General features: G+C 41.3%; 1 protein-coding gene and 1 long non-coding RNA gene across 2 annotated transcripts; one reads left to right on the top strand and one right to left on the bottom strand.

The window, feature by feature from the left end:
• Positions 1-4,848: 4,848 nt before the first annotated feature.
• LOC116219306 lies at positions 4,849-7,935 on the bottom strand. The gene is made up of 3 exons (XR_004163149.2): positions 7,870-7,935; positions 6,718-6,774; positions 4,849-5,374 (listed from the first exon to the last, which is right to left on the bottom strand). It is a non-coding gene; the product is annotated as an uncharacterized LOC116219306 (long non-coding RNA).
• A 5,034-nt stretch (positions 7,936-12,969) lies between these two features.
• On the top strand, positions 12,970-16,746 carry LOC105888653 (histone H2A-like). Its single transcript, XM_031562463.2, has 2 exons — positions 12,970-13,061; positions 16,363-16,746. The coding sequence occupies exons 1-2, from the start codon at positions 13,014-13,016 to the stop codon at positions 16,690-16,692; spliced, it is 378 nt and encodes a 125-aa protein (XP_031418323.1). The 5' UTR covers positions 12,970-13,013; the 3' UTR covers positions 16,693-16,746.
• The last annotated feature ends 310 nt before the right edge of the window (positions 16,747-17,056 follow it).

Genomic DNA, 17,056 nt, shown 5'->3' with positions numbered 1-17,056 from the left:
TTGATATATTATGTATGGTATGTATATTCGGTGGTAGGTTTAAATGTGGGAAGTACCTTGGCATGGAGTTGTAGCATTGGTGATTGTCACTCCAGGAGGCTTCAGGTATCCGTCGTCACAGACACAGCTGAAGCTCCCATTGGTGTTGCTGCAGTGAGCATTGGGTCCACACAAAGTGCTGTTTCCTGCACACTCATCTATATCTGTGAATGACCCCAAATCTGTCAATGTGGCAGTCGGGCCTATGGTTCAACTGCTATAAACTTAGTTAGCTTTCAGTTTCATAGTTAGTAGTGGTTTCACTTAGCCTGACGATGTCATACTCATAATTCTAGTCAGAATATGAGTCTGATACCGCTCCGTTGGGCTGTGATTATCGGGCGTGTTTCAACCGAACCAGGAAAAAAAATGCCTCTTCGCTCAATTGGATATATCTAGAACCAATCAGAGCATCGTAGTATGACCATAACGTAGACCATGGGGCCAGCTGATACATTAAACTTTTACCGGATCCCGTAGGAAGGACGGCAAAAACATATTTTCGATCGACAAATGCCTTGATCGTGTTTCTCTTTTCCTCTTTCAAAATGAATGTGCTGTCAATGTCTTCTAAAACAGACTCGAATTTCAGCTCTCCAACGGCAGCCATGTTTGTTGAAAACGAATTCACCCCAAAAGCTCTTTGGTGACGTGGTTGATTACGTTAGGGTTGATCATCTGTCCATCATCGTATAAAGCCCGCCCTGACAATTTGATTGGTCTATCTATCTCCTCACAGATTTTTGTGAGGAGATAGTTTCTCCCCAACGGAGCGACACCAGACCGAACTTCCCGACCTAAATTTGTGTGGGCGTGGCTAAGTTCGTCTGGCATCCAGGCTAGGTTTCACTATCACTATCAAACAGCTGAAACTGTATTTGTATGCAAAGAAACCAGAACATAAAAAAAATCTTTACAATGCAAAGTGGGACTATAAAAAGCCATTCTTGGCCAAGGGCACAAAGACATGAAACAGCAGTTACGGAATGGCAGACGATACAAAAATTGTAGGGAGATAGAGTTTAATGAACCAGCCAGTGCAGGGTTAACAGGGGAAAACACAGGGCAAAACACAAAAGCAACTCGGGATGACAACGCACAGAAGATAATTCCAAAACGGAAAAGCACAAAAGATAGACAGGGGAAAACTAAGAGAAACTACAGAACCTTAAACTACACTACGCTGTTGCACAGTACAATACTCTGACTACACAACGTGGAAGTCGTGGCAAAACTAAACTAAACAGCGCCGTTGCGCGGGAACTAGCTAGGACTCTTACGACCTGGAAATCGTAGCAAACTATGACGGAACGACCTGGAAGTCGCGGAGAACACTGGCCTTGAAGTGATGTGAGAACCGACAGGGAGTGAAGGGAGTGAGGAGGTTATATGAGTGAATGACAGGTGTGCGGGATCAGTTATCAGGTGATGGGGAAGGCGAGTGACAGGTGTGTGGGATCTGTACTGATTGCGATTGTAGATGAAGTGCGACTGGAAATGTGAATGTGACTGTGTGATTTACGGCCCATTCACACATTTGCTTTGGAATGCGTTTATCCAACGGATGACAGAGGAGGAGTCTGGCGCATGGGGTTGTGTTGATAATGGAGACGTTATAGTGAGATTGACAGGTCAACAAACCAATCACGCCACTAGCAAGCTGTTTACCTTGTGAGTTGTAGCATGCTAACATTAGATAGGTGGCTCAGAGACTTCGCAAATCCTATCAGACGTATTTTTCAGTTACAATAACGGGGTTTTTACATTGTACAGTGTCTATATCTCGTTAACTTCAAACAAGTCAAACAAACAACTTTTAGGTACAAATACGACCATCGACGGAGTTTGGTCCGCCATCTTTAGACGTGAGCATAAACGCGATCTGATTGGCTAGCACCTGTGCTGTCAGTTATGCATGAAAGGCAATTTGATTGGCTGACGCATGCGTTGCCTCTCGAAAAGTTGAACATTTTTCAACTCTTGCCGCAAGCAACGCATGAAACGCAACGCAACGGAACTCAACGCAACGAAACTCAATGGAGCCACAATTCAGTTCGGCAAAGGATGACGTCAACCTTGACGGATCAACGCATTCCAACGCAAACGTGTGAATGGGCCGTAAGCTGTAACGGAGGTGTATGAGTCCAAAAGTGAAGAAAGGGGGCGTGGCCGGAGCTCGGTTCAGCACAGACGTGACACCAGCATTAATCAACATTGATGTATACATTCATTATCATGAAATTATAAAAGCGCAAAATGATCTTTCCTTAATATTCAGGCTAAAATAATACCTATACAAGCAATATAATATATCAAATGATGCCAGATCTGGCAATTCTCTCATATTGACCAAGATGGAAGTTTTGAGGTAAGGGTAGTGTAATAATTATGCTCAAAATAGCCTATGCTTCTAAGAGTAAAATGCCCTCATTTTGGAAGTGATACGTGTATGATTCAAATTGTCACAATTAGGTGACAGAGATTTTGGTTGGTCAACAAGGAAGTTGCTATTAACAGCTTGGCGTTGGGTTCATGAGGTCTACATACTGATTAGTATATGTGATGCAGTCAGTAAGAGTCTTTAAAATAATTAAGGGGTTAAACTGTCAATGGATATTTTCTGTGAGATAAATATAAAATATCTTTATGTCACCTGGCATAGACTTAAAGTCATTTACACCATATAGATATGCGCTATATAAGCACACATTGTATCTTTTAGCGTCTTTTCCCCATGCAATTCTTTATTTACAACTGCTGAAATAACACACTCAAAAACACAACAGTACTTTTGGCAAAACAATAATAATGTAATGCCTCAAGAGCAGGCCTGGGTTCATAGCAACAAAGAGAAAAGTCTCTTATTTTCTAAACCAAACACCCTTATGAATACCCGACTCAGAGGGGCAGCCCTTCATACCTGCACACCCGTATGAATCTCCTGTTGGTAGAGTCCCTGTAGGAATCTCATAACCAGGGCTGCACACACAACCACCACTGCTGTCCTCACACTGAGCGTTCACACCACAGGATGTCACATTACATGACCGATGACCTGAAGGTTTGGACAACAGAGATGGAAGTAATGCTAAGATGTTAGCATGGAAGAACATGAGCTGTTGTGAGTCATCAAGAACACTTAAAGTAACACTATGGAGTTTCTGGAGCCGCCAGGTAGGGGGCTACTTTTTGCCAGACTATTCAGTACCTTCAGTATTTTGTTGTCTTGCTTTGTTTTGTGTTGCACTAGCTTAATGGTTGACTGTGTTAGGAAAGTTGTTGACTCGCTAGTTTGTCATAAACAAAGTAAGCAAATTTCAACAGGTCTCGCTAAGTTTAGCCGCTAGCAAGACATCTCATTTGCGATGTTAGCAAGCTTGTTATAACACGCTTGGACATTGATGCTAGTAATAAGTGCTCTCACGTTGGCTTATTTGCAATGTTATTGTGATAGCTATGTTGGCTAGCTTGCCAACAACTTTCCTAACAGTCAAACATTAAGCAAGTGCAACACAAGACAAAGCAAGACAGCAAATACGTTACTGAATAGTCCAGCAGAAAGTACACAGTGTTACTTTAAGGCAATCATAAGGCAGTTTAGGCTTGATCATTTTAGAAAATGTGTAATTAGAGAGGAGAGCAGTTGTATATTGTAAGGAGATGAATGTTGACCTAGAGGCCGGGACAATAAAGACGTCAGTGATGCTGAGATATTATAATGGTAGACTATGGTTATGAAAAGGTCATTAACACGGTAGTTCAGGCATAGATTCTGGTAACAGAAACTAAAGATGAGTTAATAGTATTTACTTAATTTAATTTACTTCACCTACACCCACATACTTGAAGACTTGATGTAGTAATGAAGAGTAATTGATGACATGAAAGACAAGAAGGGTTCAAGACCACAAGGTAATTTAGGTGCATGGATATTGTGCGTGAAGACAGAGGATAGGGTTATAAGTGCAATATGCAATAAGTATGTACTGGTAATTAGTGTCCATGATTTTTTAAACTCTCACGTGTGACAAAACCTTTGTATGTAGGGTAGAGATAATACAAGAAGAATCCTCCAGGGCAAGCCAGCACATTTACACGCTCTCCTCCCAGGCAGTTTCCAGGGGAACACAAACTCATGGCTTTGACACCATCAGTCAGGCTGGGATGGCTGTTACCACTACAGAGAGACAGTGGGTTATTGGTTCCACCAGTGGCAGAACTGGGGCAGCCCTCAGCCAGGACATCTCCACCGATACCAGTGAAGCGGTACCAGCCTTCTGCCAGAGCGCTGTCTGTTTTGGGCCAGCCGAGGAAGGTTTTGGAAGCAAACCCAACGTTGCGCCACGGGTCATCAGTTTGAGAGTGGACATCACAAACGTCTGGTGACAGGGAAACTGCTGGTCACGTATATAGTATGAATATAATGTAGTGGTTGACAGTTGGCATCTTGAGTTATTCGGCATCGACCGATGCCTGCGCTCACAAGGCCAATTATGTCTGCAGACTCAGCCTTTTATTGTTGGTGAGCATGTGTTCTGCCACTGTTAAGCATGTAAATGTAATATTTTCTTCATTGATGGCGTATATATTTATATTTCTATATGACATTTACATATAAAAGGGAGTTAGAGGTTCTTTGACTCTGTTACTGGGCTAACATAAATGCAGTTGCACAAACACATATATATGCATACACATATTCAAATACAAACACACACACACACCAACACAGATGAGATGGAGACACACAACACACAAAGCTTTTCTCTGGGAACAAATAGTATGTATAAGGACAACATCTGTGTGTGTGTGTGTGTGTGTGTGTGTGTGTGTGTGTGTTTGTTTGAAGGGTGAGAGAAAGTAATGTTGAACAAGGACAAGATGTAATTGCACCAGGTTATCAGTGCAAAAACTGTCCCACTTCACAAATACTGTAAGCAACAGTGACAGTAAACTGAAACCATAACAAGTCCATGTCTAACCAGAAGGGATAACTTGCATAAACCACCATAAACATCAGTGAAAAAACATGAAATGCTACACACGGATTTGTGCTTCCAACACACACAAAAATAAATGTTTACTATACTCAGGACATTATTAAATACTCGCCGTATCACAAAAATTACAGAGTTTAAAAAAAAAAAAAGTGTAAAAAAGCTCAAACCTTTTGGTGGACACTCTCCCCATAGTTTCGTCGGTTCATATACAGGTTCTATTGAACACCAGTCTGTGTGATGAAAGTCATTGATGCACACATAATAAACACGAGACGTGTAGGTAAAGGGAAACACACAAGCCGCTCCCTTCGCATATCCATTAACGGTGGCGTTATCTGTGGCAGAAGTGGGTGGACAAAAGGGAGACAATAAACCGTAAAGTCTTTCAAAGATCCCTACAGTGCAGCAGCAAAGGCTTTAGTGCAGGGGTCTCAAACTCAGGCCCACGGGCCAAATCCGGCCCTACAAACGAAACTGAATTGAAGTCAGCAAGTATTGCGTTGCTATGCAACACCTGGAACTTTAAAGATCTATCTGCGTGAATAACTATTTTTTCTTAGCGGAAGTCACGAAATGGCAACAGCATCATTTAAAATAGGTATTTTTGAGGAATGTCTTCTATCGTTTGGACAAGTAACCGAATAAGAAACGGATTATGTATAGTCCAGCGGTCATCAGAAAATAAATCTAGCTGCGTGTCAAAGGCAAAAGTTTCAGTGCGTATTCTGTGGCTCTGGACGAGAGTACTGACAAAAATGATAATGCTTAGCTCGTGATTTGTTCCTGCCGTGTTAACAACCAGTTTGAAGTGAAAGAGGAATTACTTTTTGTAAAAACAATGCAAGGCCGTACCACAGCCAAGGATGTATTTGAGCAACTGTGTGACGCAATGGAGCATGCTGGTCTGTCATTGAAGTCGCTCCGAGGAATAATACATTTATTTTATAAAATACAAAGATTCAGATTTTTTCTGAAACTTTATTCAGTTTTCTGCTTTGTTTTGTTTCTTTGCAGCCTTGTTACCAACTATACAAAAGTGGTGCAGTACAGCATTTGCTTTGAAATGTGCATGTATGAAGGAAAAATATAGATGTAGTTGTCGATGAAGACATTATCCCACTCTTACTGCTGTATATGTAAGTCATGGGCTGTCAATGAGACAAAGTGATCCAAAAATACATCTATAACAAACACCTTTATCCAAAGAGCATCTTGCATTGCCCAGGAATTGAAACCCAAGTCAGCTGCTTGTTATTCAACAACACTAACCATTGTACCACTGATCAAACATGGTAAATTTGCCCCACTCAAAAGTGGTATCTAAAGTATTGTGATAGGCAAAAAATCTGGCCCCCCACTGACCAGACTGGATGCATTTCGGCCCCCGGGTAATTTGAGTTTGAGACCCCTGCTTTAGTGGTTTGTTGAGAGAAGCAGTAGACTACAGGGGAGGAAGTGGATGCCAATGGGGTCCGGTCCACAACCTCAGGCAAGAAAGCACAGCCAGATACTGAATTGTTGCTGTTGTCTTTTTAAGATAAAGAATGATAGATAGATAGATAGATAGATAGATAGATAGATAGATAGATAGATAGATAGATAGATATGCACGGCATGAACATGGTATCAGAATACTATTACTTGTATATCATTACTGGCAGGACTACATCATACTCACGGCGATGCCAGTCAGCCAGAGCACACTTCTGCAGGGAGAGGAAGACCAGTGCAGTCCCTTGGAAGAAGAGCACAGACATACGGCTGAGCACTACATACTGCCATTGTCAAATATCAGAAAGAAGGTTATAAGCATGATGCTTAAACATGATAAAAACACAGGCTCATAAAGCAAGCAGGTGGGCATCACTCTGCAGCCAATACAAAATGCATTGGTGCAGCCACAACAACAACAACAACAACAACAACAACAAAAACAAGGACGTGGTTCTACCATCCAGCTCTCCTAAATCCTTTGATCAGATTGTTGTTCCTTTTTTTGCCTTTCAAGTAGGTCAAAGGTCAAACGTTAGTGGGTTGCTTGTACTCCCATATCTTTTAAAGCTCGTATAAATGTGGACAGAAGTCCACATTTCAACAGCTTGCAATACAGAGGACTCAGAATGAGAGGACTGCAAGATTACAGATAGTAATCCAACCTTTAAACATCCTCGACACATTGTACACAAAACAAAAAACACTCTAAGTGCAACCTCACTCGTATGGTGATGACCTGCTCGTTCTACTCAGCACTTTGTACCACAACGTCCTCATTTTGCAGCGAGTACAGCACATGCAAATCAGACCTACAGCCAACAGCACACTGATAGCCAACAGCACACCACAATTGTAATGGGATACTGATGAAAATAAATAATTAACTAAAATCAGGAAAACCACAACCATATTTGAACCTCAAATGAAATTGCAACCTTGTGGTGGTGCTGAGGACTAGGCTGGTAGTTAGTTACATTAGACTACATTAGGCTTCTGACCAAAAACAAAGGCAAAAAATAGCTTGTTCTTGGGTAGTAATATGGTTTTTTTTTTTTACCACATCAGGAACGTAATCGAATTAATCTAAACTGTCAATTCTTTATTTATGCTTATTACTGGATACAGATTAAAGATTTTCTCAGTTCCTGTTTCAGTCTTCCTAAATGTGAATTCAATTCAACCATTTTAGTTATTGATTCTCCCACAAGCAGAGAACTTGCTCAATGCCAGATTTAATATGAAATAATATGAAGTGAAATAGAATGATTAGCGTGATCAACTTTTTACTCTCGTCGGCAGAACACTAAATGAATGTGAATATAATAATGGTACTTACATGTAAAATAGAAGAATGTCATCCTGGACGGGAGACTGACTTGTGGAGCCAGTGCTAGGAGACTAGAGACACGACATGTGGAAATAAAATATATGACGTTGTCACAAACTCATGTCTATTTGAGTATGCAAAACAATCCCATGCGAAAGGAGAAGGTGGAACGGGCTAGGAACGCCAATCCTACACGGGTTGGTTCATTATGAGTGTATTTTTGGTCCCAGCCTGTATATGGTCTTAACATGGCTTTTAAAACAGATTTTGTATGCATGGCTTTAAATTAAACAATTTTTTCATGAGAATTCAGCTGAAAAAAGAAAAAGACGTATTTGTCATAAGTGGATCCTCAAAACAATGTGGTCATTGCCAGATTAATTAAAATAACCGTGTTCACCGTACTGTATCAACCAAGGTTAATAATCGCGAGATTGCGGTATATAAAAATGAACATGTACTTAGGTGTAAAATAGAAGAATGTCATTCTGGACGGGAGACTGTCTTGTGGAGCCAGTGCTAAGAGACTAGAGACACGACATGTCACACACTCCTGTCTATTTGTTTATGCAAAACAATACCATGACCGGGGTCAATAATCATGAAATTGCGGTATATAAAAATGAACATGTACTTACACAGGAACCAACACCATCCAGGTAGACATTATGAAAATAAAACAGAAGAAGAGGCACAAAGAAACTGTACTGAATAAGGCAAACAGCGCATGCAATTGCTGACTCTATTATACTAAAAAGATTTGGGTCATTATCGCGGACTAAGGATGGGGCCTATTCCAAAAATGATAAGGTTGTTCGTTTCCATGACGTCATATGAAGGGTATTGATAGGAAGTTGATTATGAGTGTTTTAATATAAATATATATATATATATAATACATTAATTTAGTAATAAATGGAGAGCATTTATTCCCCATTGACACATTCATGGAGTGCATTTATTTCACACTGACACATCTTTGAAAAACAAAGCGAGTGGGTAGAGATTGGATGCCATTATGCAAAAATGTGCTTGATAAATATGGTGATGAGGAACAATGTGTCCACAGCCAACTCATTTGCAAGCATGAATCACACTGTAAGAGAGAGAAAATTTGGTTAGTAAACATACATTTGACAAACAGAGTGATACATTAAGGTAAACACTGAACAGTAAGTTAGTGGCCCTTTTATCAGTATCAGTATTAGCATAATATGACATAGAAGGAGACATAGAGGCTTCTGTCAAAAACAATGGTACTGAACAACCCAGGTGTATGGGATTTTTCTATGTTTATTTGACATGGTGCACAAACATTTTAGTTACACAAGGATAGCAAGGATGCACAACAATGCCCAAGTGGCTGGGGAGAGCCGCAACACGCACCACATGCTGCATCCGGGATCCGTAAAAACCCTTCTTCACAGTACAACACAGTACAAGCTGTCTGTAGCCCACTCCTGCTAAACACAATAACATGGCTAACAAGAAGTATGAAGAATGTTGCAACAGGTATTGGTTTTGATGCATTATCCGTGGCTATGGGATGCACTAAAGAGGAATGTCTTCAGTCTAGATGGAAAGGATGGAAAGGGTCTCCTTCTTCTCCCACTCTTTCTCTCTCTCTCTCTATTTGTTACTGTCTCTCACTTTCCCTCCATCTCTCTCTCTCTCCCTCCCTCTCCCTCTCTCTCCCTCTCTCTCCCTCCCTCTCTCTCCCTCTCTCTCCCTCCCTCTCCCTCTCCGTCTCTCTCTCTCCCTCTCTCTCCCTCTCTCTCCCTCCCTCTCCGTCTCTCTCTCTCCCTCTCTCTCCCTCTCTCTCTCTCTCCCTCTCCGTCTCTCCCTCTCCCCCTTTCTCTCCCTCCCTCTCTCTCTCCCTCTCTCTCTCCCTCTTTCTCCTTCTCTCTCCCTCTATCTCCCTCCCTCTCTCTCCCTCTCTCCCTCTCTCTCTCTCCCTCCCTCTCCCTCTCTCTCCCTCTCTCTCCCTCCCTCTCTCTCCCTCTCTCTCCCTCTCCCTCCCTCTATCTCTCTCTCTCCCTCCCTCTCCCTCTCTCCCCCTCTCTCTCCCTCTCCCTCCCTCTATCTCTCTCTCTCCCTCCCTCTCCCTCTCCTTCCTCCCACCCCCCTCTGTCCCTCCCCTCAGCAGGACGATTATTCCACAGGAGGGGGGCTCGAGAGCAGAAGGCTCTGCCTCCTATCGTGCTCTACAGGAAGGGGACTATTTATCTGTCCAGCACGTGACCGTATACCACCGTATACCAGCGGAAATTACTTTGAATCTCCTCATCTTATCAGGGTGCTGATCTACAATACCTACAAAGCTTCCACGACACACCGGTTAAACATTTACAGACTGGTCTTAACATTGAGAGAGTTACTGCTTATATTTACAGACTGGTCTTAACATTGAGAGAGTCACTGTTTAAAAGACATTGAGAGAGTTACTGGGCAAATCAAAATTATGCATAATGCATACAAACACACCATGGTATCTACATGATACCTACACAATGGTGGCAATTATTTACATTGCAGGTAAATGCAAGCACACAGTATGGGGTAGAGTAAGTGCATAAAAGTTTGGTGGGGGTGGGTAGGTGTAGGTCGAAGGTTTCTGTAAGTAGATCAAGTGGAGAGACTCCAGCCCAATCACACAGAGGAGGTAGTCTAGACTAGGAGGGGAAGAAAGAGACAAAGTGAGCTGGTAAAGTTCGGCAGCCAATATGCAAATATGTACTTGGTGGATATGGTGATGAGGAACAAGTTTCCATAGCCATCAGCATTTGTAAGCAAAGGTCACTTTATAAGAGAGAGAACATTTGGTTAGTGAACATCAATTTGATAAACAGATAAAGAGATACGTTGAGGTAAACAATTAACAGTAGGAAATATGGCCACTTTATTTATATCAGAATTAGCACAATATGACATAGAAGGTAGAAGGAGACTGCCCAGCAAGGTAGATGGGAATTTTGTTTATGTTTTGTTTTGATGAGTTATGTTTAGTTATGGTTGGCGGACATAGTGCATGCGGTTTTTAGTTACACAAGGATAGCAATGGTGGTAGGGTTCACTACAGTGCACAACTGGCTGGCGACCGACGCAACACGCGCCAAATGCTGTACCCTGGATCCGTAAACAACATGCACTGTCTCTAGCCCATATGTAGACTGTATATGTCTGTCTGTATGTATGTATGTATGTATGTATGTATGTCTGTATGTATGTATGTATGTATGTATGTATGTATGTATGTATTTATTTTTGCCAGTTAATTTATTCATGTATGTCTATCCAAGACCATGCCATTGTTAATGGAAATGCCAGAGGAACTCCTTGTGTTTTCCCTTTCCACTTCTGGGGTTGGCCTCACCATGTCCACACTATGGAGCCCATTAGTCGGGGTCATGGCTTAAACTTTGATCCTGTAGAGCTAGTCGTCTCTATTTGGGCTGTTTATGCTTGTAACTGAGTCTGTAATAGTAGTATTTTTTTAAACAGCATATTGAATGTGAACCTATGACAATTACGCAAAATGAAAACACAAACTGATATCAGCACTACCATTTTTAAGAGACTATGGTACGCAACTGCAACTATCTCAATGCTATAGTCTAGAGCAGACTGTTGTGAGTTAAACATAGCGCTCAAATGTCCAATCTACTATTACATTACTATGTATTACATCACTTGCATATATTTATATTTGAGAGCTGCATCAATGGGCAATTATTGGTCATTCACAGATATAGAAACAGCGCTTTGTGTGGACCCAATGCTCACTGCAGCAAAGGGAGCTTCAGCTGTGTCTGTGACTATGGATACCTGAAGCCTCCTGGAGTGACAATCACCAATGCTACAACCCCATGCCAAGGCACTGCCCACACAGAGAGATGACATGCTGTGGTCTTGGAGCCAGTCCTATGAGTAAACATTTATTTTTCAAACATTTGCATAATATGCTTCTAGACCTTTTGCCGACGTTTCCAGCGTACCCATGTGCTGGACTCACCACTTGTGTTGCATTACAGTGTTTCTCGATTGTTTAAGCACGATTTTGATGGTTTTGTTTTGTTTTTCAAAACACTGCACACAATTAGCACAACCACACACCCAATTTGCAAAATGAAACACTCTTGTAAAAACTTTACACTAATTTATCAAAACCACATTTTGTTACCATATGAAACACACGTTGCATATGACTTAATTCTGTTTGTACCAATTGCACACTGCTGTTGCAAACTTAAAACACTTTTAGCAATTCTACTTCTCTGTGATTATATTAGTGTAAGTGAAGTACACAGAGAAAGTGCAAATTTACAATAAATTCAACAAACACTACACAAGACCAATGCTGCAGACTGATGAATTATATATGATATATTGAATTATCTCCATATACCCAAATCAGTCAACATGTCAACATGGAGAATCACAACAAAACATGTCCCAGTTATCATGCTACTACAGTATTGTGCATAACACTGTAAGCTCAGCAAATATCAGACAAATGTAAAATTGTGTATACAGTACAGGTTACAATTCCAGTAAAAAAAATATTAAAAAAAAGATCTGAAAATACAGTACAGATAAAGTTGTTTAATTTTAACCTGATGTCTTTTTAGGATGTGTGCCAGTGTTGACTGAGAGACCTGATGGACATTATTGAAAATGGCATGATCACCGATAATGTTGGCTTTAATTTCTCTGAGCCTGATAGCATTATTGGCCAAAACCATGTTTATGATCTCTCTCTCTTGTTCTTCCGTGAATATGGGCCCCCGTCCTCCTTTCAAGTTTATTTGATAAATTTGGTCAGTGTTTATCCAATCGTAAAAAACTGTAAAGCTCTCGAAAACCACCTTTTACGGCAAACGGAGATGTATAAAGTGCCTCCCGTTTTCATACATTTAAGTTCTCGTTGTTGGACATGTAGGTGAAGAAGCAGTAGTAGAAAAAACGGCAGGCGCGAAACTGAGCTTGCTCTGACGTCACACAAACAAACTATAATGTGATTGGCTCTCAGCATTGTCGCCTCTGCCACTGAACCATACTGAAGGGTGGGTATATGTATATATATATATATAACTCTCCTCATACAAGCACACCACATTCGATTGTCCTGACATACTCGTTGTTATCTAACGAAAATGAGTGGAAGAGGCAAGACCGGTGGTAAGGCCAGAGCTAAGGCTAATGCCCGAATTATAGATCTGCGTCGGTGTCCGTCCGGACACATAGCCACGCCTTGGCAACACCCTTCCCCGTGGTGGAACGCCCATCCGAGCCCTTCGGAGAGCTGGACGGACACCGACGTGCACCTCTCGATTTTTGTAACTTTTTCGGATACGAACGGATAGCGACGGATACCCCCTTGGCTGTGATTGGTCCGCTAACGAAATCATTTCCTAACGACATCATTTCCGGAATCTCACATTTCCTGTTTCATTCCCTATCTGTTCCTATTCTGTTATAGAGTGTGGATCAGCCGAATATTTCTGTCCGAGCCCGGCCTGCGTCCGACAGAGTAGTGCCCGAGCCAGACAGCCATTCAAATATATTGTCGGAATCCAACCAGACATAGTCAATGTCTCAACTGTTCATACTAATGACACATTTACGTATGTTTTTTATGAATAGCCTGTAGACCGTCTCACAAGCTTCTTCTAGTTGATTATGAACAAACATAACAGAAGAGGTCTGAAGATATTTCTGAAACACTTATAAGGACGCTCAAATGACCGCGAATTCATAGGAGAGAATACTATCCCATTCTCACAGGAGACATCACAGCAATCGGAGCATATTTGTCAAACGCGATAAAAGATAGCCCTGCTCTGAAATATTCCCATTCCATACTGAATATTCTGTTTAGATCAAAGGTTTGTTTTTCGACACCGTGATATTTCAGATGATGGAACAGTTGAAATGAATGCTCATATACAAAAGCTAACCTTAACGTGAAGTGGAGTTAACTTGCAGCCAACACCATTGCATTACAAACCCTAACACACACACATAATGAGAAAGTAGGCTTATTACACCTGGCGATTATCTCGCCTTTTATCTACCATCTTTGAATAATGTAACTTATAAACACGTCGTTTTAAAGCGCTGTGGCCGTCCTGAAAAGATGTGTCAATAAATGAATTTAATCCATAGAATCCACGTTGACTTCACTACTTATTAAGATATTGTAACAAATCACGGAAGTGTGGAATATTGTTATGGCTTTTAATTAAACACTAAACACAATACAATGTCAAAATGGCACGGGCTTTATGCCCTGCTACAAGTTATCACGAACAGACTGTGCTACCGTCACACACCTGTATAAACTCCGTCCCAACACAGAACAACGACATGCAATTAGAACAGTAAGGAACATTGTTAAATAACATCGTTGGGCGCTGCATCATAGACATGTATATATGTCTATGCGCTGCATCACATCGAGAAAAGTATGTGCCCGCCGCACGGCATTATGGGGCGACTATGCCAAGTTAAATATGGAATGTTCAATGCCTTATCGCGCTGACTTGTCCCAGCCCTACCCCAGCCCGACAGCAAGTAAAATATTTAGTCCGAACCCCAATGAGTCAATGTCACACATTTACATACGTTTCTTAAGAATAGCCTGCCTTTATTAAACTCGAGCATCAACAGATGAATGATAAATGCACTGGCTCACACAAACAAGCCCCGTTAAACGCACAAGCGCGCACAAAAGGGATATAACCATATTGAAATGAATTATTCACATTGCAAGAACGGAATGAAATGGCCTACACATTACACACGCTATGCATCTGATATGCCTAAATAAAACTCACGTTATATGCTACACCAGAAGAGGCGCGAATAAAACAAGTCTTACCATTGAAGATTATCTTTTTGAAAAATGTAAGTACACGGACACATTCCTTATAAAAGTATCTACATAGTCCAACCATCGATGTTTAATCCATGTTGTGGAGAAAGAGGATGGCATCAATCATATTTCATTAAAGCTTCACACTTCTTACATTGGACATATCAAACAGCCTCATTAGAATCCGCATAGAATATGATGCCATCCGACAGAAATATCTCCACAGGCCTACAGTAAATTTCCCCTCGAGTGTCGTTTTAAACTCTCCAACTCTTTAAGTGCACAAAGTTCGTTATAAAACGATCTACATAGTCCAACAATCGAGGTTTAATCCATTTACATTTAGTCATTTAGCCGACGCTTTTGTACAGGGGAGAAGCATGTGAAGCAAACACGTTTACTTGACTACTTATTAAGATATTTAAATATGGAATGTTCAATGCCTTGACTACTAAGCAGGAATATCTCCATACAGTAGATTCCCCCTCGTTTTGTATTGTTTTAAACTCTCCAGATGACAGTTTCTTTTTTAACTTATTCCCTGATACCAGTTTGCCTCCTGTAATCGCGTTGTCACAGCTAGGACATAAAAAAAAATCCCCGCACACAAGAAGGCTATTATCCTAAATGTGATTTATTTTAGTCTCAAAAACGAACTTCTCCATCACCTGAGGCAGACACGTTGACTTGACTACTTATTAAGATATTTAAATATGGAATGTTCAATGCCTTATCACGCTTATGTTTGAAAGCCATTGTTTTCAGCTTGCAGGTGCTTTTGCCTCTGGCCCAGTTTGTCGGTTTTGACGTTCATCTCTCTCCCCCAACCATCCAGGTTTAATAAATCCGCGTTGACTACTAAGCAGAAATATCTCCATACAGTAGATTCCCCCTCGTTTTGTATTCTTTTAAACTCTCCAGATGACAGTTTATTTTTTACTTCTTCCCTGATACCAGTTTGCCTCCTGTAATCACGTTGTCACAGATATTTATTTGCCCAGTCAGCTTGTTGGTCTTGACGTTCAGATGTTGCGCCTAAACTATCATATCGTCTCGTCACATGATCAAATAGAGACTTGACATTGGACAACAGCATACATATTACCCAGCAATCATCATTACAAATCTGAATATGACAAAAAATACCAAAGAAAATGAGATAGTATTCATTTCATTGAATCGTTTTTAATAGTTTCTATAGTGTATGTAAGATAAGCATATCATTTTGTTATAGATTGCTACTATTTTTCACACAAATAATACCTACCATGATGGAGATAAGTTTGCCTTTTCAAGTGAATATATAGTGTTAGACAGACTATTCATTGTAATGTAGTGTGTCTCAAAGACCCATGTGACTACACCTGTTGGTCTTGATGACGTGACGGCTGGGAGGAGGGAGATAAACAATCGACGAATTCTATCACTCAAAGAGGTCACGTAGTAGCTCGTCTGTGACCAAAAAACCGCTGCTCCACCCACTGTTCTGGCGGTGAATTGTTTTCAACACCTACAGCCGTCGAAGAAGTATAAATCAAAAACAGTACGTCCGAATCCGTCCGAATCTGTTTCCCCGCCCATCCGTAAAACGGACGGACACCGACGCAGATCTATAATTCGGGCTTAAGACTCGCTCATCCAGGGCTGGACTCCAGTTCCCAGTGGGTCGTGTTCACAGGCTGCTCCGCAAGGGCAACTATGCACATCGTGTTGGGGCTGGTGCTCCGGTCTACATGGCTGCCGTGCTCGAGTATCTGACTGCTGAGATCCTGGAGTTGGCTGGCAACGCTGCCCGTGACAATAAGAAGAGTCGTATCATTCCCCGCCATCTGCAACTGGCTGTGCGCAACGACGAGGAGTTGAATAAGCTTCTTGGCGGAGTCACCATCGCACAGGGTGGTGTATTGCCAAACATCCAAGCCGTGCTTCTACCCAAGAAGACCGAGAAGTCAAAGTAAATGTACTCTGGTGAATCCAATTTAAAAAAGGCTCTTTTAAGAGCCACCCAAACATTTCTGGACAATATCATGTATTCCAAGTTTCTGTGGTGAGACTTAAACAAACACAACGTAGTGCTGTGCTACAAGTTGACAAAGCATGTCACAAGTCTGCTTACGGAAAGGTCAGTTACTTACAATGTATGAATCTGATTCCAGTCTAAATAAGCGTGCCATGATACAAACGGTCCATAATGCACAATCTTTCCTACAATGAAACCTAGTCCTTTCGCGGAGGCCAACAAAGATACTCCTTTATTATTAGGTCTAATATGTTTACCAATACGGAGAAGATATCTAGAGTCGCCATTTTAATTGACGTTTA

Source organism: Clupea harengus, chromosome 24, assembly GCF_900700415.2.
Source record: "Clupea harengus chromosome 24, Ch_v2.0.2, whole genome shotgun sequence".
NCBI classification, from domain to species: Eukaryota; Metazoa; Chordata; class Actinopteri; order Clupeiformes; family Clupeidae; genus Clupea; species Clupea harengus.
This window is presented reverse-complemented; position numbering and strand designations above follow the sequence as displayed.